The 20,096-nt window shown below is 42.1% G+C and overlaps 1 protein-coding gene across 3 annotated transcripts in view; it reads left to right on the top strand.

The window, feature by feature from the left end:
- Positions 1–2,848, top strand: part of cerk (ceramide kinase) — a 35,403-nt gene extending 32,555 nt beyond the window's left edge. For all 3 annotated transcript variants that reach the window (XM_079652896.1, XM_079652895.1, XM_079652894.1), the window contains exon 13: positions 750–2,848. In XM_079652896.1, the coding sequence (XP_079509022.1) occupies positions 750–870 (121 nt within the window). In that variant the 3' untranslated portion in view covers positions 871–2,848. The remainder of the gene's footprint in view (positions 1–749) is intronic.
- The last annotated feature ends 17,248 nt before the right edge of the window (positions 2,849–20,096 follow it).

The following is a 20,096-nucleotide window of genomic DNA, read 5'->3' as shown; positions in this document are numbered from 1 at the left end:
TTACTGGTAACAGGCCAGGCGAAACAGCAAGAAAGAAAGAATTTTGCTTTGAAAGTCAGAAATACACATTTTTAAATCTAAGTTGCCACAATGACTGAACCAAACCACTGAAATGCTGTCATGAAATAATGTAAATTGTGCATTCTTGAGTTATTTTATATATTTTATTCAACTTTTGGTATTTATTATTCACGTTCGGAGGGCATTCTGGAGAAAAAAAACTCCATGTTGAGTTAAAAATGGTGACATACTGCGCTGTTCCAACATTATAACTATCAGTGAAGCCTTCAAGTAAACAACATGTGATCCAGTAAAAATAAAAGATGTCATTTCTCAGACAAAGGCAAAAGCCATAATTAAGGCAATACAACTTACTGTACCATAAAAGCCATCTTGCCTGTTTACGGCTTATTTCTAGCCCGTAAACTTTTACCTCGTATGCGTCAGGACGTGTTATTGTGTCATTATACTTTGTCAGCCCCATCTGTATTCCAACATCTGCTTTAGGTCGCTCTTTAAAGGTAGTTATACTTAACACACCACAACGATTTCCTAACTTTCAAGTTGGCTTGTCAAGTCTGCACACAGGGGGGCCGTTTCCTTGCTTTTACATCTGCCACATGGACAGTAAAGTCTCATTGAAATTAGCACAGTCATTAAGTTGATGGTTTGTTATTCGGGCTAAATGATGCGTTTTGCATTCATGTGTGTGTTCATGTGTGTGTACACTCTTTTTTTTCCCTCTGCAGTGTCCAGCCCCAGTTGATCAGGCTGTTTGCCCGGGGTATCGAGGAGCAGCAGCAGTGTTTGTTAGAAGACCCTTGCACACTGTGGGCATTGGAACCAAACACACACTATCCAGTGGACTGAGAGCTGGATTGGACAATTAGCTGCTAGGAAACAAAAACTGAGTTGTCAATATTGTCCTGGAATATCAAAAAGTATGAACCACAAACGATGGCATCCTATCCCTCCTTAGTGTAGTAACTTCAACAAAAACAGCAGGAAGTCCTCTCAATGCCCTCAAAGGTGTGGCTGCCATCCCCAGCCATGAAGAGGAAAAAGTTATTTTGCACTCTTTGTTGTCACTAAGGAGATCCAGCACTCAGATCTCCTTGCTGCGCTTGGGGCTTTAATGTGCAAAATTGCATCATGCAGCTTTAACCCAAAACTGACACAGCTGCTAGTGCCAGCACTGCCAAATTTCAAACCTCCATTCTTTTATCTGTACTTTTTGGAAAAAGGCAGATTTCGAAGCTCAGAGGATCTCAAGGCGCCAGATGAAACGGAGCTGAACAGGACTGATCTGGACTCAGCCACCACAATCGGCGGGAGGGTTTTATACTGCCATGAAGGAGAACACAAACAGGATTTCTCCCCGTGTAGCAAAGAGAGACAGCCAAGGAGATGATGCTTTATTTTGGGGAAAGAGGAAGAAAGGCCTGGAAAGCAAGCAGCCAAACTGGATAGACCATGAAACGCCACATGCAACCCGATCATCCCTTTTTGGGAGAGAAATAACATTTCATCTGTGACCCAGGTGAGAGCCGATATGAGCCAGGGGCACTAATGAAAAGAGCTGAATACCCTGCTAATACACTAACAGGACCCTGGTGGATTCTGGGTAATAAGGCAAAGTGGTTGCTAAGTGATTTGGTGTGTCTCAGCACTGCTGCGGTGCACCTGTGGCTCTGAATGCTGCTCCTCCCTGGCCAAAAAACACTGAAAGTTGAATCATCATTTGGTATTAGCCAGGCTCAGAATTCTTCACAGTTTTATTAAAGATTATGTTTTGTATTGCTGCTAAATTGACCTTTTGTGTTCCCTTTTGTGAAGGAAAACCTTCAGAGAATGCTAGCCTACTTTCGCATTTATAAAAATAGGTATATTAAACAACATAGACAATAAGAAATGCATTAGGGTGTGTGTGTGTGTGTGTGTGTGTGTGTGTGTGTGTGTGTGTGTGTGTGTGTGTGTGTGTGTGTGCCAATGTGATGAGTTAGCTCTATCACAATTAGCCTCATGACTGCCATTTTGCAGATGCTCTCTCACTGCAGCCAAGATACTGCTGCTAACACAAGCACCTAAAGTAAAGACAGACACACACACACACACACACACACACACACACACACACACACACACACACACACACACACACACACTTTAAGTCTGTACTTTGTTATTTGTGATATTCAATGTCAATGTGTTACACTGTCACACACACACTGCAGCTTTTAACACCATAAAAGCTTGCTCCTCACTTCGAATCCTATAACTCTGTTAATGCTGACTCTCAATGTCTGTAATGTTTCACCTCCAGTGCCCACTTTTGTTAATTTATGATGTTATTTCAAGGAGTGTGGGATGCATTGAATCCTCTAAACACTCACACAAACAGATACAAATGTACATTCAGACACACACAGAAACTATGAAAGTGAGGCTTCCTTTCAGCTATGACAGATCATCAAAGCTAAATAATTTAGCAATTTGTGAAATGCAAACAAAGATGAAATTAAGCTTGAATGTCTACTAACTTCTGTCCAAGCAAACAAACTATAATGTTATTGAAGCAATAATAAGCTAGCAGGCTTAGACAACTAATTTAGCCGCATGGAATTATACTTGAAAAGTTAGAGCTAGTTAGCTTAGCCCGCTAACAGTAGCACTGATTCCAAGACATTAAAATGCTAAATCAATCGTTTTGAATTCAATTGGACTTTTTCACTTTATTAAATCTAGTTGCTCTCTATCTCTGCATATATAAGCAGCAATACAAGTGGATAAGAGAGCTTATTGGATGATAATGCTCAATAAAGTTGTTGAAATATGTTTATTTTTCTTATCCTGTGCTTGGTCTCCATGGTGTGCTTGACGCTAGTGATGTGTCATTCCCTCTTTTTCTCTCTTACATGCTTCTCCCACACATTCACGCAAAGGTCGGTCAGCGCTCACTTGCTCTGGCTTTCTCAATCTCACTCTTTCTCTGTCTCCCTGAATGAGTGGAATTTAATAGGGTGCTCTGATGTGAGTGAGATGTTTCATTAAAGACTTCAAAGGTCTCCGCTGAGATGGAGTTGTAGTTCATGGCTTCACGCTGTGCTCATTCTGCACACTGGTCTGGTTTCTTGTTTCGTTTTTGAAACCGAAAAAGGCAATTTAAAAACGTGTTGAAAAGTTTGGTAACTTTGATAAAGCAGTCTAACTGGAATGCCACGAATCTTGAAATGACAGACAATGCAAGTTATTCCTACAGATGACTTCACAAAACCAAAGCAACAGCTTTCACAAGTAATCAAAAATCTACATGGATGTGTCTCGGGCCCACACCATTTTTTGTACAGCCCGGAACTCTAACAAAGTTTAACAAGCTCATCAGAAATAGGCCTATACCCGAGTCAATTAAAGTCATTTAATTGACATTGAACAATTCGACATTTCAATTAAATAAGCATCTTCTCAGGCCAAAGAACATTAAAAGAAGGGAACAAGACATAGAAATTAGCATCCTCCTTACCCAAGTTAATGAAATTAATGTATGGTAAGGATAAAGGGCTCCATTAATTTAACATCAATAAAGTTGAAGGACTCGCAAGGGATTGATTTTTTTGTAACTATCAAAATTAATGGAGCAGAGCTAACATAAAGTATGCTGGTTTATCGGTCAAATTGTTTTAATCATGATTCAAGTTAGCCCTTCGCTTCCCGGACAAACGTCTTTTGCCCCATGAACCAAGTTTTAAATGTTATGTTCACAATGCCTGTAACATCGGCCAGACATAGCAAAATAACTAGATTATACATTAAGTCATCGAAACATACTAAGCCCTGCTTTAACGGAAGTATCTGACGATAAGGTTTATCGTTGTTCTGGCTATTTTATGACCTGCAATTGAAGGAGTAACAGAATCAGTTGCGTCAGTACAGAGCAGAAAGTCAGAGCCAGGACAACATTAAAGCCAAGAAGAGCTATTGTGTGGTCCCATAAACTGAAGAGTGTGACTTTAATTTCTGATTGATACTTTCCAAAGGACAAATAATTAAATTAAGGTTGTCCTTGTCACTTAAATTCCTTTAATCCACAGAGATTGAAAAGTTATCTCTTGCCACTTGTGGCTTTCAAAGTGTGACTGTGCTGACCTGCTGCTTTAACAGGTGTTGAGTTATCTGTAATAAAGCGACCGTTTGTCCTTAAAATGGAGGTACATTACTCTGCTATGGGGTCTAGTATGACCGCAAAGACAACAGGGATTTACCGAGCTCCCCTGTCCTCGGTGGCAACCAAATTGTTTTCCCTCCCTCTGTCTTTTCCCCTCATTTTCTTGCTTTGCTACTTCCTTATTGATTTATTCTCCATCTGCTTGTCGGCTGCCCCCCTGAGAGCCACTATCTCATTCCCACATCCTACCTGCGACGCAAGGTGAGACAAAACAGCAGCAAACACCCTCTACCGCGCAGACACACACACACACACACACACACACACACACACACACACACACACACACACAGGCTACTGTTCTCAATTCACCAGTGTCTTTAGACAGAGAAAGAGTTCTTAACAGGAGATGACAGTGCTGTTGTGTCCCCTTGACACTCTCATTGACTCTCTGTCCCCTCTCACCTTCAAACACACACACACACACACACACACACACACACACACACACACACACACACACACACACACACACACACACACACACACACACACACACACACACACACACACACACACACACACACACACACACACACACACACACACACACACACACACACACACACACACACACACACACACACCAATATGCAGCCCTCCAATGAAGATTACCACTTAAAATACAATAGAAAAACACATTCTCATCATTTTGTATTTTCCCACATCATGCCAACACACACACAAACACACCCATTGAGGTGACCTAGTGGCTTTATAATGTGTGTATTGACCTACTTCATATATTATTACTGACCCGATTTGGCCTTTTTGACCAGTTTCTCCAATTAGGAGTTAAGTAAGACTTTTTTTTGTACCTTACCAACATTGTCTCCCCTAACCTTTGACTTGTTTCTCACCACACACACTGCTCTGCGGTGATGGCATGTGGGCATGGTGAGGTCAGGTAAAGGTGCTGCGATGGGAGGAAGCATTACACCAGCCGTAGTGATGTGACACCAATAATTACAGAGAGCAAAATAGCTGTTTTCCCACAGCATGCCAGCTAACTAGAGACAAACAAAAGTAGAACAATTCGCTTTTTTGAGAGTCTAGGGGTAATTGTAGGTGGGTGGTGTGAAAACAATGTTTTGAGAAACACAGAAAGAGGTACATGGAGAGCAGATATTGCAGGGCGGTGGTCAAAACAGCAGCAGTGCTGTTGCCTACTTCTCTCTGTATTGATTGGAAAGGGCTCCCTGTGAGAGATTTAGATCAATGCGGCCATAACAGTCCATCTTCTCAGTCAGGAGCAACTAGCAGCCTCTTATCTCTCACTCTGCGTCCCTCGCCCACACACACCTTCACATTTCTACTCACTAATGCACTTGCACACGCTGGAGGTCAGGCCTCAAAGCTGGAACCATGCAATGTTTTTTAATCAATATATTATTATGATATCCATTTGTGAGGTGGAGTGTGGTGAAACACTGCATTTTACACAGTTGGGGGGGCTCTACATGCTTTTCTACTGATCCTACACGTTTCATTGACTATTTCAGTGAGAAAAAACGTGCGATTGCATTTAAGTTACTCGTTGTCATGATGATTTTGGTGCAGTTTTGTCCTTACCTTTGAGAAAGAGGCCTTATATGCTTTTGGGGTTTTCTCTTCCCTGTAGTGTGTTTGTGTGCATGTAAACGGTCTAAAAAGGCTCAAATCCCATAGTTCCCTCCAGAGAGGTTTCTCTCCCACACACTCCTCCCCCCTGCCTGAAACACCTCCATAGTACTCCTTTGTTTACTTCCTGAACATAGTGACATCACGTTGTAACACTTGCGCTTCTATTGGCTAGTGTTGCAACATATAGCACATTATAGGCTAAGGGGCGGGACATCTTTAAGCGGTTGACCAATCACAATAGAGCCGACTGGGCTCTGGTTTCAGACAGAGGGTAATTGTAATTGAGTGTAACAAAAAAAATAGAGTTTGGAAAGATTCTATATAAACAGAGCAGACCATTGCACAAAAACTATATATTTATTGAGGTATATTTAACGATGTCAAAATATTTTTCGTGTCTTATTTTGCCCAACGCAATCAATGATCACGAGGTGTAGAAATACACTTAAAAAATAGCTTGGACACTTATTTTCATGTGCTCTAAGTTACTGTTTAAAATAATGTGTTTTGACATATGTATTTGTTAAAGTTGGCACATGACAATTAGCTTTAAAGCGCTTCATCAATAGACTGTTTGGATCATGCAATTACCAACTAACCACTAATGACTTTTCCAATCATTATCATCATTTCCTCTCTCTGACAGGCCCTCATTATTTATAGTGTCACAACACAGCTTTGGAATCACATGCAATGATAAAACATGTCAATATGTGAGTATGTATTCATGGTAAAATACATTTAAAAAAACAAGTGAGCAGGGGCTCTAATAAAATAATCAATATATACAGTGGAGGAGTCACTCAAACATGTTAATTGGAAAGAAGCCTGGTCCCTGTAGCAGATAAGTAATCAATGAGAAAGTCTTTCAACTCTGATAAGACATAAATATTTCTGTGCGTCTGCAGGACTGATGCAGCTCTATTGATCTTCTCCATACAGTGTTTGCACAACCAAATTAAGTGTACTCAAGCAATGCGTGCATACTAAATAAGCTTTATTTCTGAGTGTGCTGCCGATGTACATTACTCTCCTATGTTAATGAAATTTGATATGTCATAAAATTATCATAGGTTACTATTTGAGCAGTTAAGGCAAATGTATGCTAATTTTGTAGAAAGGATTAAAATGTGTGCAACAATCAAACGCTCTTTTTCGGATGTGGGCAGAATTCCCTTCGAATAACCCATTTATCAGTAACACCTTTTACAGGAGAAATATTGCAATTGAAAAGTATAATTCTCTATTATCTAGGACTGCCCTAATCCCTTATATCACTATCAACCATGATACAATCTATTAACTTAAAATACAGATGGTTTTCATTGTTAAGGTATATTGCTATTCAATACAAAAACACTTGTTTTTTCCCAGAGACAAATAACATCTAGAAATGCTTGAAGGAATTCTTAAATCTCAAGGGTGGAATCATGCAAAAATACCTTTTTAGCAATAATTATTTATCCGTAGTCTCTCTTGCAAATCATGCCCTCTAAAATTGTCAAACCTTGTTGACAACAAGTTTCGTGAGGTGGAAATTACTACCTAAAACAATAACAAAACCAAGCGGAAAATGTACTTTCCTAGATTTTTTTCCTGGTAAATAACAAAATGAAACAATATTGGATTCTCAAAGTGACATGTCGTTTTTTTCTCAGCCCCAGCAGAGCCATAAATACATTGCACAGTTACAGAGGGGGGGGTAAGAGAGTCTGAAGTGGCAACACAGCTTTCAGAGGCGATTTCTCAAAACTTAAACTAAAATTATCTTCATGGTTTGAAACAATCAGGCAGATATTACCTTATTGTAATTAGGTAAACTTCCAATAGTAAGTTGGGGTAATATGTGGAGACATTTGCATTAACTATTAAAAAGTAACTTCACCTAAGGCTAGCCAAATACGATTAAACTCAAACTTTCAAAGTGCTGCTGAAGTTGTACCTGCTGAATGCACAGTGGCCTCTGCCAGCAGGCATGTGCAGAGTACTTTGCAGTGACAAGTCATTACCTCAGCTGCCGCTTTGTTAGCAAACAAGTCCTCCTATTCAAGTGATTAACAAGTAATGAGTAGATTGCTCCAGAAACAGATTCCCCGTTTGTGCAGACACACATAAAGCCAGTTGCGCATGCACGAAAGCATTCAGCTAACGTGCTGGACTTTGTTTTCTGCTAAGCACAGATGTTATTGTGTTCCTAATGGTGCTTGAAGTAATTACACCCTGTAATGTTACTTGCCGTCTAGTCCTCTCCAGCATGCCACAGCATGGTAGCTCAGAAGTACCGGCATCCACAGACACCATTCTCCCCTTAATGACTCCATTAGCCAGAATGCATCTGAAGTCACTTCTTCTTGTGCGGGGATACGAGGCATGCTTCAGCAACAGCCTAACTGACTGCATACAAGTTGGTCAGTGGGAGCAAACACACAAACAAGTTAATAGTAATGAGCGTAAAATGGTGTGTGTGTGTGTGTGTGTGTGTGTGTGTGTGTGTGTGTGTGTGTGTGTGTGTGTGTGTGTGTGTGTGTGTGTGTGTGTGTGTGTGTGTGTGTGTGTGTGTGTGTGTGTGTGTGTGTGTGTGTGTGTGTGTGTGTGTGTTGCTGACTACCTTATGGGACACATTTCAGACTAAAGAGCAATTGGGGTGGCTTGTGCAATTGGGCAAAAGACTAGTGTACCCAATTGGAAAAAGGTTAGGGTTAGGGTAAGGGTTAGGCAAGTAGAGGTAATGGTTAGTGTCAATGTCAGGAACTCAATGTAGGGGTTAGGGTAAGGGTTATGGCTCAAAAAGTGATCCTAGTAAACAGAGAGCTCAAAGATCTGAATAAACTTAGACAAAACTTTTATCAAACAATATGAAAGGTAATGTCGAGCATGCCATCATACAGTACTGACATTATTATTTAGGTCAAGCACTGCTACTGTAAGCCTATGTACAGCCTTATGGAGCTACAAGCATTTCTTTTGACTTCTGATAACCTGCTCGAATTCCTGTGGTTAGCAAGTAACACCATACACTTGTTTTCAGAAAACTTTAGTTTACTAAAGCAACTAAACATTTACGAGGAAATACCGACATTCTACAGAATAAGCAGGTTTTATGAAAAAAGCTCACTTCATACTCATATTTAAAATGTACAAAGATAGCACAAAGGAATGGCTTTGTGAATCTGAATCAATATCTTACATTCGTACAATTATGCTAAAAATAATTGCATAATACAAGCTCCTCATTGTGAATAGCCGGGTTATTCACTGACACAATATTTGGACTGGCAATGCCTGTAATTTCGAGAAATGTAGAGTTTGGCTATATTTGGTTTAAATTGCGATGACAGTTGGGAGGTTGTTGATTTATATTACCAGCACAGTCAATCAGATCTGATCACAGTACACCCACACAGAGAGGAAGCAGATTAACACTGTCGAAAATATAAACTTCGACCATGATTGTTTATCACTTCGCAAGAATATAAAGTGAGAATATATTACTTAGGATTTCCAACCAAGTGTTCAGAGGCTTTAAGTAAACTGGAAGCTATCTAACCTGAATTAGCTTCTTTTTAAAACAGCTTCCGTCCGAACTCTAGCCTTGGATTTAACTTGGCACGATGTCTATATCGCCTTCCTGCAGCACAGGATAGAAATGCTCCTTTCCTCTATCTCTTAGTCTGTGTCAAGGCAAGGTGCAGCACAATCCAATATTAATGCACCTCATCCAGTGTGACTGAAACGACTGCCGCTGTAAGGCAGTTTGCCCTCCAGAAAATTCTAACTGATACCTTCTCTCCCCGGTCTCCAATCACCCTTACGACCCGAGTCACAAACCCCCAGAGGGGTATTTTGTTAAGTCATTTTCCTCCGCCTTTCCTCCTTCCTTCCTCCCTGCCTCTTCTTCTTCTTCCTCCTGCCACCGACTTGTTTTCTGGTTATGACTGTGGATGATTGAGGCGCGCTGCTCCAGTGTCAGCCCTGCTCCGGGGGAGAAAGCAGCAGGACATGGACAAACAAAAACTGTCACCTTCTAAGAGGCGTTCAACTGACATTGGGGGATGAGTGTGAATGTCTGTGTGTGCAGCCTTCTCCCTGGGGGTAGACATCTTATCTCAGCACGTCGGGGAGAAAAACAGGCCAATATGTTGGTGCAAAGATGTGCCATGGGTAAGAACGGATACAAGGCCTTCTGATTTATCCGCAGTCCCACTCTACTGTGGGACCAGCCATCGCTGTCCAACTCTTGGAGACATGGAGGAGGAAGAGAGGGGAGTGATGGAAGAAGGAAAGACATTCTGTTGTGCGATCATTTAAATTATTCTAGTCATGTTTATCTCTGGCAGTGTGTAGCTGTCATATGGTTGTGAGATCCAGAATTCACAAACTAGAAGTCCATTTATATTATTGGTTGTCGGTAGCACATGCTTCCCTACCAGTGGGATTACTGTTTTTGTATCCTCCAGAAACATGAGCGATCAGTGTGCCTTTTAAAGTGGCATCGTTACGTTAAATTACAGAGTTCAATACGCAAGTTGGGTTTTGTCAACGTTGAGTTTTACCCCAACCTCCTTTCTACGAAGACTTTGTTTTTCTTTAAACAATGTTGCCTTACTTCCTTAGTGGCAACCTTGCACTTCCTGGCTGACAATTATGTTGCTTGTATTGAAATGATAGTGCATTATCTTCAGTCCTTCAATGGTTCGTCTCCATTTATTGTATTTAGGATGCAAGGGAATAACCACTTAGGGCACTTTAAGGTAGCAACAGTGATGGAGATGTCCAGTGCCAAAAGAAATGGGAGGGCGGGAAAATAAATGTGGACTACAGTCGAATGAAGGCAATATTTGCCAAAGAAAGTGTCGACAGTAAAAGTGATGCAGTGGCAGACCAGATTCCTTCTTGCCAGGTCATTATTTTATGTTCTGGCACTCCTCTGTTAAAAGTTGACAGAGCTCAAAGTCGTGTACGTTTCTTGAGAAAGTCCTGTTTCTTGAATAGAGGCTGAAATGGTGTTGTAGCTTCTAACATGTCAAAACCTGGCAAAAGTGTTTATAGCTGGATGAAAGACTACACTCAAAGGTAAAGCTAAAACGTTCTGAAAGCTGTCATTACGATGGGGATAAAGTGGCCCACTTTGAGACAGTTACTCCTTCAAATGCGCTCATGCTGTTGCACTTGATTGTACGCAGGAAAAGTGCAGTGTGAAGGCCGAAAAAACACAGAGCTCGAAAGAGACTTTCAAATCCTACTTTTTATTTTGACCATTCAACAAGCGCTTTGTTAGAGGCACACTGACAACTTAACTCCTCAGTCCCGTTGGAGGAATGACAGGGTGATGTGTCTCCAGCTGTGTTCCTAGAGCTACAGTTGCAATTTCGCAGAGGCTTCATACCCTAACGGCAGTATATTGGCTTCAAGGGTGACCTGTCACAATGATGGTCACTCCAACCATCCATCCGGCTGAGAAAAGGTTATAAACTTGTGATAGAAACACACAAGAACATAATCATCCTCGGCTGATCTCTGCTTGTTTCTTGAAGTAAAACAACTTGTTTATGCAATATGTTTCTTATACAGTATGTACACTTTGCCTGGTAAACATATCCTTTGCTTATTGTATGTTGCAGACATGATCAAACCTACACAGTGGCTAACAAATCCCACAAGCATTAAAAGAGCTAGCTTGACTATATCTTATTTATACAAGTGGTCATTGCTTCTGACAGCAAAATTGTGCATTTCAAAGCAGCCATCAACGGGCTCTAGCTCTCTGGGCTGCATTTAGACCCCTCACTCCACCCGAGTGTTCCTCAATAGGTGTTCATAAGACTGACAAAATAAACTGCTGCCATGCAGGTTCTAAGGAAACAAATCTGAATCTGCATGTCACACTCATTCCATAGTGCTCTCACAAACAGATATTTTAAGAATGCGAGAAAGAGCCATGTCCCCGAGTCCCCCCCTGCCTTCAGCTGAGCACTCTGGGAAGTCATAGCAGGTCCTCCAGTGCCCCCATCAGGCGCTTTCCTGCACCTCCACCCCCCTTTCTTCATCTTCTTGCATTTGTTTCCTCTTCCACTTCAACAACATCTTTAAAAAAAAAAATCCTGTCTTTGTTGTGCGACACACAAGAAAGCCATGGATTATCGCCGCTGGGGGGGGAAGCCATTAAGAAACGGCAAACAGAAATGTCTGGTCTGCAAACACGGGCGCGTACAGGTGGTGCAGAGCTAACAGACAGGAATCATTACACTGTTCCTCTCAGAACGCTGCTGCTCCTCCTCTGGGACCGAGCCTCCACACCCTCCATATGCAAACAGATGGGAGGACACGCGCAAATACAGATTGAAATCACATATGGTGCACGTGGAAAACACAAAACACGTCAATGCCTGTGTACAGGTGCAAACAGGAAGTGCTTCTCAGCTTTGAATCAGCAGAGGGAGAAGATATAGTAACATGGGGAAGTATTGAGAGAAAACCAGGCACAAACCTAAATCTCTTGTTATTGTACCTGAGGCCAGACAGTGTGCTCGCTCTGCAGCCTGGCTAATGGTGCGACGTTCTCCAACATATTTCACCAGACACATTTACATTTGCTGCCGCTCTGACCTAGCCATAGCACATCTCTCCCTCATTTGTGTGTGTGTGTGTGTGTGTGTGTGTGTGTGTGTGTGTGTGTGTGTGTGTGTGTGTGTGTGTGTGTGTGTGTGTGTGTGTGTGTGTGTCAAGGATAATGACTGCATTGATCAGAGACGTCCCCAATGGGTGGTCTTGTTCCGTCAAGGCTGAGAGAAAACGCCAGGCAGAGAGAAAGAGAGCAGGGCCAGAACGGGATGCCCTCTGTTGCTACCCGCCTCGTTGCATTAGCCAATCAAATATCCATCTTTGGCTGTCGCCTTCGTGCTCCATGCAGACTATCAAAATCTAATCTGCTGCCCTGTTTTTATCGCCTGTCATGTCTCCGGTCCTTCCTTCCTTCCTTCCTTCATCATCCCTCTGCTCAGAAGTATCGTCTTTGGCGCACATGAGCTTATTTACAAACCTGGGAGAGACAAAAAAAACTGCAGCCACCTGTTTGGTAATTCAGCTGACTCACCCAGAGCGACTTAAGTGGGATATTATACCCTGCAGCTTCGGTTGCTACATACTGATGGGCTTCAAATTAAAAGCAAAAATGTAATATATGAGAGGAGAAATTGTGAATGCAGATGCTTCCATACAATGCCTGAGGGGTCAATGGATGGATTTAAGATAATTATGTGCTGTGACCTTCACACTGTCAGGCAACATCATCGCAATGCCAATGTATTATTTTCTTAAAATATGGGTTGTATCTGGTAGCACAGCAAGGCTTCGCCCACCAATTCTAATTTAAATAAACTTGTATGGATTATTTCTACAATAGTAGATTTTTTCTTGGTTTTTAAGCGCTACATATATACTGTGTGTAGATGCCATTTGAGATTGTTGATAGTGAAAACAACATGAGGTAAACTGAATACAGATTTAAAAAAGGACACAAATCCATCTGCACTGCCAACCCTTCGTTAGCGACGATAGCCTTTCAAAGCTAATAGAACAAAGTGAGTTTGGTATGTAGTCTTGCATTCAAAGCTACCAATCTTTGCTTTAATATTTGTTCATCTACTTTGTGATACCAACAGGATTACTGATGGGAAGATAATGCACTAGCCTGATCATGTGCAATACAAGTGATGCTATCAGGATTATATCCAAGGCACAACTATAGCTCTGGTTTATTCAATCAGAAATGTTTCTTTACGCAGCTTGTCTTCTTTGTTACATTCATTTGTGGGGGGAAAAAAGTTTCGATTCCTTGCTGCCTGGGCAGAAAATAGGATTATCAGGACTTGTGACAAAACAAAGAGTTGATCAGATAGAGAGCAGGGAAAGAGGGAGACTGATAACATCTATGTTGTGTAGTGAGAAAATGATCACATTGGTGAGAAGCACAAGGTTATCCTTAACTCATTCTTTTTATAAGTGCGTTTCCTTTGCACTCATTCAAACTGCCAGATCGAGAACATGACAAGCTGCTGATGAAATATGCAATGTATGGGAATTGCAGGCAAAGCATTGATTTCTGTGATGCATCAACCGCTAATAGTCTTACTGCTACAGTTTAAAATCAGCTTCATCACGACGTGCTTCCATTTTGAAGTGATTGCTTCTTTTCCACACATTATTTTAATGACACTGCTGTACGTCTCCCAACAAGTCTTTCCTCGCGTGACGACAAGAATAACGTTGTGTGCCGACGACTCAGGCATCTCTTTTATCATTGGAAAGAAATAAAATGGGGCGCAACATTTTGAGATCTGACAGTTCCATTAAGAATTCTTCTAAATTTACAGTGAGAGCAAACAACCACAGCTTGCCGCCCACAGACACAAGGCAATCACTCACCTCAGCCCCTCTATGCTGCTAGACAGCATTTACACTCACACACACCAAGATCTAGACGTGTATATATATACACACACACGGGGCCAGGGGAGAGTGCAGATGATGGTGCTGATGATTTCTTGTTGCTGACAGTTGGCTTCTCCTCCAAGTCCCGCGTGTTTGTGTGTGTGTGTGTGTGTGTGTGTGTGTGTGTGTGTGTGTGTGTGTGTGTGTGTGTGTGTGTGTGTGTGTGTGTGTGTGTGTGTGTGTGTATGCATATGTGTGGGTGGATAAGGATCCGTTACGGAAAAGGTTACGCCTGATGCCAGTGCAAACAAGAGGCGAAGAATCTGGCGGCAAACCACCAGCCAATCTGGTATACACCTCACCTTCGGGACACATACATATGAAGGAGGTTGTTTCACACACCAACATGCTGATAAGTCCAGACGCAGAAAAAGAAACACACAAATGGGGGGGATGTCATTTCTCCCCTTCAAGCACACTCCCTCCTTCACATCATGCATTCACAGCAGCAGGAGCTGAGGTTGACATACATTCCTTTCGGGGCGCTTAAAGGACGTGGCTATTTAGTACTGATGACATTCAGAAATATTGGATGTTCTTCGGTTTCTAATCTCTTCCTCCGCGTTCCCAGAAGGAGCGGCCGGGGTTATTAAAGTCAGGGCATATGGCACGACGCCTGCAGGAGATGTGGAAGGACCCCGTCTGTGTTTGCGACTCAGAGAGGCTTCAAGACTTGGGAGGCGGAGGGGGGTAAAAGAGAAGGAGCCTGAAGATGAAGGCAAACAATGAAAGACAATGAGAAAGTGAGATAATTGAGATGCGAAAGGTGGCCCTTTCCAGTGTGAGATGAAACAAGTCTGGGCTTCTCCTTTCGATCGCAAATAGACACAAACCTCGCAGAGCACACACAGCCAATAACTCTCCAGCTGTCTCCGGAGAGTTGGGCTGATGTCTCCCAGGCATGCATGAATATTAAATGGCCTCTTGTAAATCAAACAGTGGTGTGTTAGTGGCCACTGGAACAGAATTAGGTGTGAAAGGGCAGATAATATATTGACTGTCCATGCCAAAAAGCTTCTCCCCACGTTGAAAAGGTATAGGGGGAGTACTACACGGGGAAGTGTTGGAGAGGCCTAAAGGCTTCGATTTTTGTTCTCTCTCTTCCGATGCACAAACATTCAATAAGGGGGAATAATGATAACAACGAGATGTATAGTGCCCGTTTGATCTCATCATTTGAATCTGAAGTTTCACTCCATGTCCAAATCGCTAGAAACGATACACTTGAGTGCTCATGAATTTCCATGGTTGTGTGTAAGTGTCCGTGCTTTGACATTTGGCGTCGAGGGCCGGCAGAAACACAGTCAGGAAAATGAAAAGATGAACACAAAGTATGGTGTTTCTGTAAGATTGTGTGGTTCACTTTTCTTCCCCCAGATACAGCCTTGGGTTGTAATGTAACGGGGGAGAGAGCAACAGACATGAAAAGAGGTAGAGAGAGAGAGGTGTTACAGGTGAGAGAGAAAATCAACCACCTCTCACACAGAGACAATCAATAAGCTCACTTCTCAGTCTATTTCCTATGGGCTGGCCTGGATAATAGCATTGTGCCAAAGCTGCCCGTGTGTGGCCAGGGAATAGGCTGAGGGTGATAGTAAAGTATGAAGCCAGCACTGCTATGGGAATCACACTAATTGTTACTTTTGTCATAAGGAGGGCAAAGGAATCACAGGGAGAGGTGTTGTGGGTCTACAGCTACAATACCAGGGGAGTTTTGGTACAGGCAGATGGCCGTGTAGAAAAAAGTGCGATTATTCATAAGGTTAGATTTTTCTATCCAATATAGAAAAACACTTGGAGATGTTTTTGTAGTTCGTTCATTTATGTGCAAATTGCCTTGTGTTTAGAAACAAACCAGGGTCCTAAGGAAGCTCAATGAGATGAGGTTTTACCCTTTGTTTAGTGAAGTAATGGAGGCTAACAATCCAATTAGTATGCAAAGAGGATATTTAATATCTTTTTTTAATGTGAAATTCACTCAATTAAGCTGCTCTGATCAATATCTGTGTATTCAAAATTGGTCACATCTTTGTTTAACCTTGCTCAGATTCTTCATGTAGCCTATAAGCTCATAAGGGCGTTTTAGAGTCTTCCAGCTTATCGTTGTTGCTGCGAGCAGAAATGTTCAATTTATTTGTACCCGTAGGTAGATATTGTTTGCAGATCAAAAAGACAAGGGATCCATCCTGAGACACATTCTAAAAATAACACAGACAACAGACAAATCTCTAATAAAAGTACTCAACACACTGCATGCTACCCGCGCATCCCTAACCAAACAAAGTTAGCGGCTAGTTTGTGAATAAACTTTAAAGAGTATTTAGTTTTATTGAACACCACTTACCCCCTGTCCAATGAGGTGAAATCAAGAGTGGTCTGGGGTTGATATTATATATGAGAAAAATATGTTTAAATTACGCAAACCACCCCCGACGCAGCAGGAACGTTTCATAACGTTAGCATAGCATCTTAAATGCTACCAGATCAATTGTTGTTTCAACTAATAATGGATAGTAAGTTCGACAAACAAGTTTTTTCAAAAAGAGAGCTGATAGAAAACATCAATGTAAGATACACTTTGTTAGAGAAGCTAATTTAAAAGCAGCCTTTTTCATAGCACATGACAGTTTTAAGAAATGTTATGAACTCTTTTTACCCCTATTACTATGTGTTAATGCAACAGACACTTTTTCAGCAAGGGGATGATTAAAATTTCATCTTATCTTATAGTTTCCATGCATCATGCGCCTGCCTGTCCCTACGAATCTCCAGCAGGAGCACGAAATAAAACCCAGTGTGACACATGGGGGATGACGAGGGTGGAATTTCCACTCCGGTGCAGGTGAACCCAATGATTCATTAAAAAGAATGAGCAAGTCAGCAGGAGTGCTATGGCCTGGAGGGATACTTGGGCAGGTGGGGGGGGCGTGGGTAGAGGAGAGGAAAGAAGGGGTGAGGGAGGGGGCGAAGGGAGAAGGACTGCAGAGGAGAGTGCAGGATGTAGTCTCCATCCATATGGTCAGCCAGTTGGTAGGTGGGCCAGTACCCGGGTCTCAGTGATCCTGAGCGTCACCACGCATGACCGCCAAATCATCACACAACCTGAACGTACAGTCTGAAAAAGGCAGCTGTAGAGTGTGTGCGGTGTTGGACAGGTGCACCAGATGTCCACTTTCCACTCCTGTGCTCATTGTCACCAACATACTCTAGTATCATGGGAGTCGATGGAGGCCAAATGGCACACACAGAAATTGGCGTATCTGGGTTAAGCCGTGGAAACGGAGAGGGGGCCTCGTCTGGCAAGTGACCCGAGTAAACACCTCGCATCGCGGCAACACACACATTTTTCCCAGCTTTTGAAAAGGCCAAACAGGAGTCTAGCTCAGTTGCTTGCTTAATGACAAGGATAATCTGATGAAATTAGGTGAATAATTACGAGGGTCCCACTTTATTTGGATGATGCAGTGCTCGTACTGTAACATGTTTAAGGGATAATAAATGTCTACTACTACTTTCAGATGACTTTTAAATAGTTATTTAATCGAAATTCAGTGTATACTCGCATTGCTTTTGTTGCCAAGATTTAGCTTTGAATATTGACACGAATGTATATCTCTAATATGAAGCCACAGCCCACAGTTCTAACACAGCCTAACATAACATTTGATGTTGTTGTTGTTTATTAATGAAGGTCAGTATTAGATTATTTAAATAAATCAATTTTCGTGATTAGTTTAGTAGCGCTAATTATCTCCCTTGAGTCCCACAAGAATGTGAGAAGAAACTCCCACGCAAAACATTTATAAAGATAATGAAACAATGTTACCCGGCAACAACTACAAACATTAAGATGGCCTTTAGTTAACATTGCAAAATCCTATCACTGTTTCTGCGTGGCTAAAGGCCAAGGTCTTCTCATATTTCCAAACAAAAAAATACAAAGTATAATCAGAACTGTTTTTCTGCAATGAAGTTCACATGTTCTCGCTTCCTTGTTTGTGACTGCAGCGATGGTATTTTGACAGAGCAGCCAGCTGGTGTATAGGCAGTATGGAGTAGCGCATCTGCTCTCCCTCTAAACTTCAACCTGACCTCTCTGAGGGAAGCTGACACAAACACACTCACACATACAAACACATCGCAGGAAGCCGCCATCCCACGCAGGGCAGCTGAGCGAGCGAGCTAACAGCCTGTGACCACGCTGTAATCATGAGCCGCTTTCTAATTATGAAGCTCTTCGGTGGTTCTGCGTCGATCACTGAAACTGTGATTTGAGTTTTCTATGGTTTTATAGCCTGCGGGATCAGTGACAACGACAAAGAATGAAGGGGGAAAGAAGGAAAATGGTGGGTGGCCGATTGATGTCAATGAAACTTCGAACTTCTGGTTCAGAAATGAGGGATATCAAATAAGTTGGCAGAGTAGAGAGAAACAGCCGTCCCTCAGCTGCAGGATTTTCTGCCAGCGAGCTGCCTGTAAAACAGAATCATTACACCGTTAACCCCTGATCCATCTTCATTTGACCACGCTGTAAGAGACTGTATCAGTAAAGAAGCCATGGAGCTTCTGGAAGTTGATTGTGGAAATGGGGTGGAGCGAGGGCTCGGGTCACTAAACATTCCCCCAACCCGACAAGCCTGAGTCCGGCCAAGAGTGAAGGAAACCTCTCTCTCTCTCTTCTCTTCTCTTCCCCCCCCCTGTGGGATCTGCGGTTGGGTGCAGCAATGAGAGGTGACTTGTGGCCAATTGTGATTTATGTGGTGGTGGGTTCGGGTGTGCGGGGAGTGGGCCGGGGGAGGGGAGAAGATGGATCCGAGGCGTGACCGAAGGAGACAATCTGATTACAGCCTTCTACCTCCTTTCATCTTCATCTTCAACACTTGCTGCTTCGCTCGCTCCTATACCTCCATGTCATGTCGCTATGGTAACCTGGTAGGAAGCCAGACTGACCGGAATATGGCGGCCTGGTGTTTGAGGCGGAGAAGGAGACATGCTGATGGTCAAGTCCGCTCAAGAAAACTCCCATTAAGAGGAGAGTGTTACAGAATTGTTTTTCCTGTGACTCCCTAACCCCCTACTTGTCTCACTTGAGAGAAAAATGTGAGACAACCATGTCATTTGGATAGTTTTGATGCATTAACAGTGCCTTCATCTTTTATACTTTTTTAAATGTTTTGGCCTTTTTTAGAGTTTACCTTCACATTTAATTTCATAATTTTAAGTGCTCATCTGCCATGTGACACTTTAAGCTTTGGAGAATCAAAAAGAACACTCACCTAAAACTTGCTTGACAGTGGAAAGAATTGAATATAGTTTGACAAAGTCAGGTTGATATTTGGGTTCAAGTTCATTTTTGAATCACTTCAAGATCTGGAGTTCTTTTTATAAGACAATAAGAACAAAACTAGGAGCTGCAGCATGCAAAGAGTGGCCGAATCCTTTTACTCCATTTTTACCCATTTGACTTGTTTCCTAGATTCCTGCAACAACCAATTGTAAGAAGTGTACATTCACACATATTGTACATCCATGCACTTTTGGAAACATATGGAAGTCTTTAACTGAACCGGACCTGCTGTGTTCTAAGACTGCCACCAAGTGGTGAAAAGGGCTAAGATAAAAGGCAGCTTTCAACATTTCTGTCTTGACTTTTAAATTAAAAAGAAGTTAAAAATGTAAGTAAATGAAAATAAACCAAGAATACTAGAATTATTTATACAGAAATGTACGGTCCTGCAATAGCTCTGTACACTCATCTGGG

This window comes from Notothenia rossii (genome assembly GCF_949606895.1).
Source record: "Notothenia rossii genome assembly, chromosome: 10".
Taxonomy (NCBI): domain Eukaryota; kingdom Metazoa; phylum Chordata; class Actinopteri; order Perciformes; family Nototheniidae; genus Notothenia; species Notothenia rossii.
The sequence above is the reverse complement of the archived record's forward strand: the minus strand, read 5'-3'. Positions and strand labels throughout refer to the sequence as shown.